Here is a 12389-nt window from a genome sequence, read left to right as displayed (position 1 = left end):
TATAAGTAGAGGCCAAAACCCCACCAGTTTGACAACTTCTTCCATGAATCGTCACATGAATACCAAGCATAAGTCCCAGTGAAAAGCTCACCGTGCTGCAATGCGGCCTAGCGGAGCGGGCCAAACACCGTCTGCCCCTTCAAGTTCCTCCGCGTGCTCTTCATCTTCTATGACTGTGGGGACAGCTGTCACACCTGTTTTTCCATGCAGACCTTCCACCACTTTAACCGCAACAGGCAGTTTGTTTGTCAGGTCGTCAGTTGGTTTGGAAGGGGAAACAAGTGTGGGTGTACAGCTCTCTCAGACATCGAGAGCACCAACTTTGGATGAAGGCAACATCATGTCTCCGCCTGCACTTTCCTCACAGACCTGCAGTTTTCCAGGGACACCCTACTCAACACCGTCTACACACAGTAGCCAGATCTCTGTCCCTCAGAATTGGACAAATAAAAGGCCATTTCCTCCGAGCCATGACAAAGCTAAGAGGTTAATTTTCACCCTCTGTAAGCTCTTGGCTACCGAAATGCTGACTTTCCGCCTGGTGGACACACAGGATTTTCGAGACCTTGTGTCAGTCGCAGTGCCCCAGTACCAGATGCCCAGTCACCACTACTTCTCCAAGAAAGGTGTGCCTGCGATACACCAGCATGTCGCACACAACATCACCGCTTCCTTGAGAAACTCTGTGTGTGACCGGGTGCATTTCACCACTGATACTTGGACCAGTAAGCATGGAAAGGGGCATTACATGTCGTTGACTGGGCACTGGGTAACTATGGTGACAGATGGAGAAGGGTCAGCTGAACAAGTCTTGCCATCCCCAAGACTTGTGCGTCAATCCTCTGTATGTCGAAGTTCCTCCACTGCTTCTGCCTCCTCAACCTTGTCTGGGTCCTGCACCTCCACCTCAAGCCTGCCTTATTAGGCCACCTGCATTGTAACTGCGCACAAAGAATCAGGAACACCTCCTTATGCTGGAAACACACTTATGCGTGTAAAATCGGTCCGAGTTGCATGATAAAAAATTGGCCAATTTTAGTTCACGTTAAGATCAGTGTGCAATGCAACTGCACTGCGATCCTGGGATTTTTCTCATGATTGCAGTGCGTGTGCAATGCGTGTTTGATGCTTATGGGATCTGTTTTTTTTCTCATGAGCTGTCATCTGCCATTCAGCTCTGCTACATGGCTGCTGACAGCAGCCACAGACAGAGCCATGTAGCAGAGCTGAATGGCCGCTGACAGCAGACACAGACAGAGCCGCACGATCAGAATGAAGTCGGATGAACTTCACCCAACTTTATTGTCATCCTGCGGCTCTCTCTGTGTGGCATGGCCTAATTTTTGGTCACCGGTGAAGGTCTCACCAGTGACCGCAAATCCCCTGAGTGACCGCGGTGAGCCGCGCGATCAGTGGTGCCGTCACTGAGGTTACCCGCTGCCACAGATATCAGCTGAAGGACTTCTGCTGTGGCCGTGGGTAACCTGAGTGATGTCATCGCTGATAGCGCGACTCACTTCAGTCGCTGCGGGGAGCTCACAAAGCGGTCAAGGTCTGTGACCGCTCTCTGTCAGCTTCTGATGTAGCAGAGCTGACAACGTCGAGGGATCTCTGTGGATTACGTCGCACATGGAAGGGTATTTGGGGACTTGAATAAAGTGGTTAAAGTGGGTTGGTTTTTTTTGTTATTTATTTCAAATAAAGCATTTTTTGGTGTTTGTCTTAATTTTCTTAATCTTACAGGTTAATTATGGAAGGTATCTCGGGGAGACGCATGCCATGATTAATCTAGGACTTAGTGGCAGCTATGGGCTACTGCCATTAACTCCTTATTACCTCGATTGCCACTGCACCAGGGCAATTCGGGATGGCCAGGTACAGTCCCGGGACTGTCGCATCTAATGGATGCAGCTATTCCGGGCGGCGGCTGGCTGATATTGTTAGGGTGGTTGGCTCCCCATAATGTGGGGCTCCCCATCCTGACAATACCAGCCTTCAGCCGTGTGGCTTTACCCTGGCTGGTATTAAAATTGGGGGGAACAGCATGCCGTTTCTTTTTAATTATTTATTTATTTTACTGCATGATATAGACCCGCCCACCGGCAGCTGTGATTGGTTGCAGTGAGACAGCTGTCACTCATCGTGGGGGCGTGTCTGACTGCAACCAATCATAGGCACCGTTGGGTGGGGAAAGCAGGGAATACGAGATTGAATAATGAGCATTTTCAAAAGAGGAAAAGCCGCCGGAGCAGTGAAAGCCGTGCAGCGCCGCGCCGGTGATCGGGAATCGGTTAGTATGAGAGAGGGAGGGGAAAGGAATAGACCGATATGGACAGAGAGAGAGAGACTGACAGAGAGAGAGACCAACTGAAAGACCGACCGACAGAGAGAGAATAGAGACCGAGAGGGAGAGACCGTCTGACAGAGATAGAGATTGACCGACATTGTGAGACCTTACTCATTTCCAGTGTTTTGTGAAACAAGCGATAAATGTATTTAGAAAAAAGAATGTCACTAGGATGGTGTGAGTGCCGGTCTGTGTGACATCCGTTTATTTACCCGCTCCCATAGAGTTGCATTGAAGAGACTCGCGCGAGAATCTTTCCAAAACGAAGCATGCTGCGACTTTTTTCTCAGTCCAATTTGGACTGAGAAAAAAATAGCAGATGAAAGCTGCCTCATTGATTAACATGTGTCCGAGTGCAATGCGAGAATTTCTCGCATTGCAGTACTGCGAGAAAATCGCAAGTGAGAAGCCGGCCTTACTATGCTGGCAGCAGAGCTCAACGGCATCAGGCGGTCTTTACCTTGAAATGTCCTGGAAATAAGAGTCACACAGCGGAGGAGTTGTGGTCAGCTCTGGAGACTGAGTTTGGTAAATGGTGGTCTCCACTCAACCTGCAGCCTGGTAAGGCCGTGTGCGACAATGCTGCAAACCTAGGTGCGGCCCTTCACCGGGATAAGGTGACACACGTGCCTTGTATGGCTCACGTGTTGAACCTTGCTGTCCAGCAATTTTTAACCCATTATCCCGGCCTAGATGGGCTTCTGCACAGGGCACGGTCATCCTCTGCTCAGTTGCACCGTTCAACCACCGCTGCTGAGTGACTTGCATCGCTCCAGAAGTCTTTCGGCCTGCCGGTTCATCGCCTGAAATGTGATGTGCCGACACGCTGGAATTCGACTCTCCACATGTTACAGCGATTGTGGCAGCACCGCCGAGCCCTGGTGCAATACGTTATGACGTATAGCCTGGGCCAACGAGATGCAGAGGTGGGGCATATCACGCTGATTGAGTGGTCTCAGATCAAGGACCTATGCACCCTTTTGCACAGTTTCGACATGGCGACGAATATGTTTAGCGCTGACAATGCTATTATCAGCATGACAATTCCAGTTATATACATGCTTGAGCACACTCTAAACACTATTCGGAGTCAGGGGGTGGGACAACAGGAAGGGGAGGAACTACAGGAGGATTCATATGCGCAAGGGACAACAACATCACCAAGGTCCAGACGTTCATCATCACCAAGGCGGCAGGCATGGGACGGTGGGGGAGAGGGATTAACAAGGGCGCGTGATAGCAGCCAAAATGTTGAGGAAGGTGCAGGAGACCAGGAAGAAATGGAGGACGAACTTTCGATGGACATGGAAAACTCAGCAGTTGAGGGAGACCTTGGTCAAATTTCAGTTGAACGAGGTTGGGGGGAGATGTCAGAGGAAGAAAGCACGGTTATCACCCCGCTGCCACAAACACAGAGAGGACTTGGTCCGCATGGCTGAGCAAGACACATGAGCGCCTTCTTGCTGCACTACCTCCAACATGACCCTCGTATTGTCAAAATTAGAAGTAATGATGACTACTGGGTTGCCACACTATTAGATCCCCGGTACAAGTCCAAATTTGGCGAAATAATTTCAGCCATAGAAAGGGACGCACGTATGCAGGAGTATCAGCAGAAGCTGTTTCTCCATCTTAGCTCGGCTTTTCCACCAAACACCAGTGGTGCATGGAGTGAACCTCCCAGTTGTAACTTGCCAAGCATGGGACTGTCTCATCATTATCAGTCAAGCAGTACCAGCAGCACCGTATCTGGTGCTGGGTAACAGCAATTTTATGGAATTGTTTCATAATTTTTTTAGACTATCCAATGCAAGGCCACAAGAGACAACAAGTCTGACACATAGTCAACAGCTGGAGAGGATGATACAGGAGTATCTCCAAATGAACATCGATGCCATGACTTTGCAACTGGAGCCTTGCTCATTTTGGGCTTCCAATATTGAAAAATGACCAGAGCTCTCCACTTACGCCTTGGAGATCTTGTCGTGTCCCACAGCCAGCGTTGTCTCTGAACGTGTCTTCAGTGCTGCTGGGTGTGTGCTGACAGATAAGCGCACGCGTCTGTCCAGTGACAATGTGGACAGACTAAGGTTCAACAAGATGAACAAGTCATGGATCCGCCAGGACTTTACTACCCCTGTGTCATCCTGGGGAGAGTAAAGGCTGGCGTATTTTGGAATGTGCTTCATGCAAATGTACCTGTGAAGTTTACAACTGGGGCACAAGTGATGCCACTGAAGTGGTGTCTGTGGGGCCCAATTTTTCAAAAAAATGGGAGACTCTGCTTGGAGTCCGCTTTCATGCTGTGTTTTTAAAAATGATCCAAGATGAATAAATCATGGATCAGCAAAGACTTTGCTACCTACCCCGGTGCCATCCTGGGGACAGTTAAGGCTGGCGTATTTTGTAATGTGCTTGATGCAAATCTAGCTGTGAAGTGTACAACTGGGGCACAAGTGATGCCATTGAAGCGGTGTCTGTGAGGCCCAATTTTTGGAAAAAAGGGAGACTCTGCTTGGAGTCTCCTTGCTGTATTTTACATGATTTTAGAAGGGCGTGCCATGCCTATATCTGTGTCTCCTCTTTTTCCTCTTTTAGCTGTTTTGTTTTCGCATGAGTATATGTCCTTGTCACTTTCCCATGTGTTTGTGTTGTCTTGGGAGTTGTTTGTCACCTTTTGGACACCTTTGAAGGTGTTTTCTATATGTTTTTATGTGTTTGTGATTGCCTCCCATTGTTTTCTATGGGGTTCGAGAGGTTCATCGAACGGCTCGACGAACCGAACTCGAACGCGGCCTCCGTTCGACGAACCGAATCGAACTCGAGCCTCTAGAGGCTCGCTCATCTCTAGTTATTATGCTGTGTCTATACAATAAAGTGGAGTCTCACAGCAGCACAAAACTTTTCACTAGAGAAGTGCACTAACCTTAGGGTGGGTCACAGACTGAAAATTTCAAAGTGGAAGAAGAAGAGTAATCCAGCAGTACAGAGTTTTTCAAGGGTATAGTAATCTTGTGACTGTTTACAGACTAAGATACACAGTTGAAGGGGATTTATCTTCCAGCAAAACGGGGTAGTTCAGGAAATGATTGTTGAAATGTTGTAGTAGATCACAAGATGAAAAGTGCAGGTTCCAGCCGCAGCACAGAGTATTTCATGAAATGAATGTTGAGATATTGCAGTAGATTACAAGCTGAAAAGTGCAGGTTCCAGCAGCAGCACAGAGTATTTCAGGGGTTTTAGGAGCCAGAACTTTTCAGGTTGTGGTCTCTCACTCCCCAGACCTTCCCCAGAGACCTCCATGGTTTGCCGTCAGTGTCTGCAGGTGCTTGCATTTCCCATTTACTTCCATTATATGCATTAATCGAGACGAGCACCTGAGCATTAGAAAGTGCTTATCTTGAGTAACGAGCACCCGAGTATTTTAGTGCTCTCCTATCCCTAGTGGCATTATTTAGGTATCATGTATAGTGATAATACAGGTTTGCATTATTTAGATGTAGCTGTTATACACAACCTTGCTCTTGCTCTATCTGAATTGCAAAAAATTAAAATCCAAACGAGTACTACCTACAGTACTGTCATGATTATTCACATCACTGTAAAATGGAGAGAGCACCTTTAATTTTTAATAAAATATATTATTTTTCATAAAATACATGTAACAAGCAATTATTGTTGTTATAGTATCTAATAATACACTGTTAGTTTTTTATACATTTGATGCATGGTTCTCTTGATCTCCTTGTTCCTCAGGCTGTATATGATGGGATTCATCATTGGAGTGACCACAATGTACAGAAGAGACATAAATTTGTTAATAATCAATGAAGTATCATCTGTTGGCGCCATGTAGACCATCATTAGGGTTCCATAGTAGACACCTACAGTGGTGAGATGGGAGCTGCAGGTGGAGAAGGCTTTTCCCCGTCCACCAGTGGATGAAAGGGACATTATACTGAAGAAAATCCTGACATAGGTTATAAGAATTAAAGCAAAAGGGTTAATGCCCACAATTATAGAAACTACAAAATCGACTGAAGTCAAGAGGTAAGTGTCTGAGGAAGCCAATTCAAGCACTGATCTGAGGTCACAGAAGAAATGGTCAAGGGCACTGTGACCACAAAATTTCAACTGCCAAATCAAAATGATCTCAAAGGATAAAATAAACATCAAGAACCAGGAGCCAAGAACCATCTTGAGGCAAACAAGAGGTTGCATTATGGAATTATAATGCATCGGGCTACAAATGGCCAAGTAACGATCATAGGACATTATAGCAATGAGATAACACTGGATGAAGCCAAAAATAAATACCATGTGAAGTTGGATAATACAGCTACTCACTGGAACCTCCATCGTATCGAAGAGTATTATATTTAGCATCATGGGCACAATGGTCGTAGTTGAGAGGATGTCGGCCACAGCAAGATGCTTGAGAAAGATGAACATTGGGACATTCAGGTTGTGGTTCGTGGACACCAACACTATAATAAGAAGGTTTCCCTTTATTATCACCAGGTAAGAAAAGAGGAAAATGATGAAGAGCAGAAATTTGTATTTATATAGACCTTTAAATCCAAGGAGCAGGAACTCTGTGACTTCGGTCTGGTTGCCATCACACATTATCAGTGAGTAGAATGAAAACAAGTAATACTGATTGATGTCACATTTCTGGAAGAAAATAGATCAGAGAATAAAATACTGTAACAACATTACCAAGCAAAAAAAGCTGTACTTACACAGAGCCAACTCACCAATGCAGATAAAAAACAAATAATGGAAATATCCTTAATGCCAGAGTCACACTTTGGAGAGACTCCCGCGAGTCTTGCATCACATCACCCGGCACGGCCTGTCACCCTCTGGACAGGAGCATCTTCAAAACCCTAATCATGATATACAAACCCATCCACAACCTGTGTCTATACATTTATTACCTAGTCTCTCGGTACCTACCTGTACGTAACCTTTGATCCTCACTCTTTTACTAGTTTCTTCTTGTCTCCTCTTCACACAATCACATACAGATTTCACCCGTGCCTCCCATATACTGTAAAATGCTTTAGCCCAACATATCAAACTCTCACCTGCCATGAAAACCTTAAAAAGATACCTGAAGACCAACCTCTTCCGACATACCTACAACCTGCAGCAATCCTCTTTCTTCCAGACCACAGCATGACCAGCTCTACTCTCACCTACTGTATCCTCGCCCATTCCGTGTTGACTGTGAGCACTCATGGGCAGGGTCCTCTCCCCTCCTGTAGACTGTGAGCCCTCGTGGGCAGAGTCCTCTCCCCTCCTGTAGACTGTGAGCCCTCGTGGGCAGAGTCCTCTCCCCTCCTGTAGACTGTGAGCCCTCGTGGGCAGAGTCCTCTCCCCTCCTGTAGACTGTGAGCCCTCGTGGGCTGGGTCCTTCCCCCTCCTGTAGACTGTGAGCCCTCGTGGGCAGAGTCCTCTCCCCTCCTGTAGACTGTGAGCCCTCATGGGCTGGGTCCTCTCCCCTCCTGTAGACTGTGAGCCCTCGCTGGCAGGGTCCTCTCTCCCTCTGTACCAGCCTCTGCCTTCTAATGTTCATGATTGTTGTACTTGTTTTTATTATGTATACCCTTTTCACATATAAAGCGCCATGGAATAAATGGTGCTATAATAATAATAACAATATTAGCTAAATGCTGTTAGATAAGATTTATGTAACATAAGGTACAACTACCATTTCATTAAAAGCAATATTATGTAACATCTCCTAATTTTATACTTTTATACAAAAAAAATCGTTAGTCTAAGAATTAAACATTGATAGTTAATAGGTAGATTTTTGGCATACAGTGGAGAAAAAAAGTATTTGGTCCGCCATCAATTGTGCAAGTTCTCCCCCTTATAAAGATGAGGTCGGCCTGTAATTGACATCAGAGGTGACCACAACTATGAGAGACAAAATGAGAAAACAAATCTATAAAATCACCGCGTCTGATTTGGCAAAATATTTTTGCAAATTAAGGTGAAAAATCAGTATTTCATCACCTTAAAATAAGCAAGATTTCTGGCTCTCACAGACCTGTGACTTTTTCTATAAGAGGCTCCTCTGTCCTCCACTCATTACCTGTAGTAATGGCACCTGCTTGAACTTGTTATCAGTATAAAAGACACCTGTCCACAACCTCAAACTCTAAACTCCACTATGGTGAAGACCAAAGAGCTGTCGAAGGACACTAGAAATAAAATTGTGGCCCTGCACCAGACTGGGAAGACTGAATCTGCGATAGGCAAGCAGCTTGGTGTGATGAAATCAACTGTGGGAGAAAAAATAAGAAAATGGAAGACATACAAGACCAGTGATAATCTCCCTCAATCTGGGGCTCCACGCAAGATCTCACTCCATGGGGTCAAAATGATTAGAAGAACAGTGAGCAAAAATCCCAGTACCACATGGGGGGACCTAGTGAATGACCTACATAGAGCTGGGACCATCGTAACAAAAGCTACCATCAGTAAAACAGTACACCACCAGGGACTTAGATCCTGCAGTGCCAGATGTGTCCCCCTGCTTAAGCCAGTACATGTTCAGGCCCATCTGATGTTTGTTAGAGAGCATTTGGATAATCCAGAAGAGTATTGGGAGAATGTCATATGGTGTGATGAAACCAAAGTAGGACTGTTTGGTGAAAACACAACTCGTCATGTTTGGAGAAGACAGAATGCTGAGTTGCATCAAAAACACACCATACCTACTGTGAAGCATGGTGGTGGTAACATCATGCTTTGGGGCTGTTTCTCTGCAAAAAGACCAGAACAACTGATCCATGTACATGTATGAATTGGGCCATGTATCATGAGATTTTGAGTGCAAACCTCCTTCCATCAGCAAGGGCATTGAAGAAGAAACGTGTCTGAGACTTTCAACATGATAATGATCCCAAGCACACCACCAGGGCAATGAAGTAGTGGCTTTGTAAGAAGTGTATGAAGGTCCTGAAGTGGCCTAGCCAGTCTCCAGATCTCAACCCAATAGAAAACCTTTAGAGGGAGTTTAAAGTCCGTGTTGCCCAGCGACTGGTGCAAAACATCACTGGTCTAGAGGAGATGTGCATGGAGGAATGGACCAACATGCCACCAACAGTGTGTGCCAACTTTTTGAAGACTTACAGAAAATGTTTGACCTCTGTCATTGCCAACAAGCGATATATAACAAAATATTGAGATAAGCTTTTGTTATTGACCAAATACTTATTTTCCACCAAAAATCGCAAAAAATAATCTTCCAAATCAGACGCGGGGATTTTCTGGATTTATTTTCTTGTTTTGTCTCTCATAGTTATGGTCACCTATGATGTCAATTACAGGCTGACCTCATATTTAGAAGTAAGAGAACTTGCACAATTGACTAAATACTTTTTCCCCCACTGTATAACAGGGGTGTATCTAGGGGAAGGCTTACATTGCATGTGCCTGAAAAGGTGCAAGGTATTTAGATACATAACTAGGATGATTAATTGAACCTTTACCCCAGATGAAGGAAAGCCTGGCTACAGCCTTGGATGATATGCTATACCGTTTGAAGCATTTAAAGAGATGCCTTACATCTGTGGCTCCATTTTAGTGTGATCAGCTACAATCCTAAAAATCGGATTCCTAAAAGATAAAAGTGATCATCTTTTCCAAAGAATTTTGAATTTTCCACTAGTTAGAGACCCAGGGAATAACTTTATTTGCATCATAAGAGAGTGAATGGCATGCAGTACCTAAGATCACTAATGTAAAACATTGAAAGAGAAGTCAGCAAACCTGGAATAACACAGTTCTACTACACTTCGATGCAAACCAGCATCGTAAAGCAGATTGAAAAAATTCCTATTACACATTTGGCCCCCGGAGAACAATACGTCCCCCAACCACTGGTCTCCTGATCTTGTCTAACAACTACATTGGCATATATGAGGCTTTTGGTTCATCTCTGAAGATGTGTGGTTCCAGCAGCACAGCCAGTATAATATGGATGCTCAGTCTTCAAACTATGTCTGTTATTCATGAAGGACTCTGGGAATAGTTTGAGTTAGAAAGCAACCACCTGTGGTCCTTAATTTATTTTTGCCAGGGAGAGTAGACAGATTCCATATATTGTACTTACAATATCTTTCGGACTGGAGCAGAGTTGAGGATATGACCGCAGGTTATCTGTCACCGTGATCCCCTCCCAGGACAGATCTGGCAGATATGAGGCCACCAGTGACATTTCCGTCACATTTATACTTTACTTCTCGGCACAACAACATCCCCAGGATGGCACCAGGGAAATAGAAATGACGTGATGGGATTTCTATAATAAACATTTGACAAACAAAACAATAAATTATTCTAATTAACTCTGACGCCTAAAAATAACACAGTCATTAATTCTATAATTACAGAAATTATTATTGGTATTACTACAAGCATTATATTGGGAGTAGTTTTGGCTTGAAAAGACTTGGAAAACTTGGATGATCCAGTCCAGTGGCCAAGTGAGTATGATGGATTGGTGCGAAACCACATGTGGGTCATCCAGCAAAGAAGACACTAAGGGGCACTTTGCACACTGTGACATCTCGACATCGCAAGCCAATGCTGCGATGTCGAGTGCGATAGTCCCCGCCCCCCCGTCACACATGCGACATCTTGTGATTGCTGGCGTAGCGAATTTTATCGCTACGGCAGCTTCACATGCACTCACCTGCCCTGCAACGTCGCTCTGGCCGGCGAACCACCTCCTTCCTAAGGGGGCGGGTCGTGCGGCGTCACAGCGACGTCACACGGCAGGCGGCCAATAGCAACGGAGGGGCGGAGATGAGCAGGATGTAAACATTCCGTCCACCTCCTTCCTTCCGCATTGCCGGCAGAACGCAGGTAGGAGATGTTCCTCGCTCCTGCGGCTTCACACACAGCGATATGTGCTGCCGCAGGAGCGAGGAACAACATCGTACCGTCGCAGCAGCGGCATTTTGGAAATGTCGGACCCTACACCGATGATACGATAATGACGCTTTTGCGTTCGTTAATTGTATCAAAAAGGATTTGCACACTACGATATCGACAGTGACGCCGAATGTGCGTCACTTTCGATTTGACCCCATCGACATCGTACGTGCGATGTCGTAGTGTGCAAAGTACCCCTAAGCCTTTCTGATTAAACAAAAGAAAAGCTGCAGATCCGAGGAGTCGGTCTCTCATTTGACAGCCTCAGATTATTGACCTTAGGCTGAGCACTGCAAATCAATTTGTTTAAACTTTGATCACGAGTGTAAGCCAATGAAGAACATTCAGATGCTTCATATTGTACATATCATCTGCAAAGTTATTGCATAGCTGCTAAGCTATTTTTCTGTGTTTTTTGTGTATATTTTTACTTACAGGGTTAGTAATAGGGGTCCGACAGACCCTTCCCCATTACTAATCTTGGGCTTAATAACCGCTGTGATATTTTTGATAAATCACAACAGTTACTAATCCCTTATATTACCTCGATTGGCACTGAAACAGGGCAATCCGGATGTGCCAAGTAAAGCGCTGGAATTGGTGCATCTAATGGAGGCAGAAATTTTGGGGAGGCTGCAGGCTGCTATTTTTAGGCTGGGAAGGGCCAATAACCATCGGCCTCCTCAGCCTTAGAATACCAGCTCCAGCTGTCTGCTTTATCTTGACTGGGTATCAAAATTGGGGGACTGCACAACAGGTTTTTAAATTTGTTTAAATATTTTAAAAAAGTCGCATGGGGTCCCTCATATTTTGATACACAGCCAAGATAACACACACTGCTTGGGGCTGCTGCCTGTAGTAGTCAGCTTTACCTGCGCTGGTTATAAAATTGGGGCAGACCCTACTTCATTTTTCTATTTATTTATTTTTACATTCAGCAACCAAGCACTGACACCGGCATGCTGGCAGTCTAACTGCAACCAATCACAGATGCTGTCACAGAGGGTGGAAGGGGAAAGCAGTAAATATTCATGAGAGCTAATGAGGGGAACCAGAAGTAGTGTGACAGCCACACAGGAGACTTGGT

General features: G+C 45.3%; 1 protein-coding gene across 1 annotated transcript; it reads right to left on the bottom strand.

Moving 5' to 3' along the window:
* Nucleotides 1-6037: 6037 nt before the first annotated feature.
* Nucleotides 6038-6973, bottom strand: LOC142302846 (olfactory receptor 5G26-like). Its single transcript, XM_075343956.1, has one exon. The coding sequence runs from the start codon at nucleotides 6971-6973 to the stop codon at nucleotides 6038-6040; it is 936 nt and encodes a 311-aa protein (XP_075200071.1).
* Nucleotides 6974-12389: the final 5416 nt, after the last annotated feature.

This window comes from Anomaloglossus baeobatrachus, chromosome 4 (assembly GCF_048569485.1).
Source record: "Anomaloglossus baeobatrachus isolate aAnoBae1 chromosome 4, aAnoBae1.hap1, whole genome shotgun sequence".
NCBI lineage: Eukaryota > Metazoa > Chordata > Amphibia > Anura > Aromobatidae > Anomaloglossus > Anomaloglossus baeobatrachus.
Note: the sequence above shows the minus strand (reverse complement) of the source record. Positions and strands in the feature narration are given on the sequence as shown.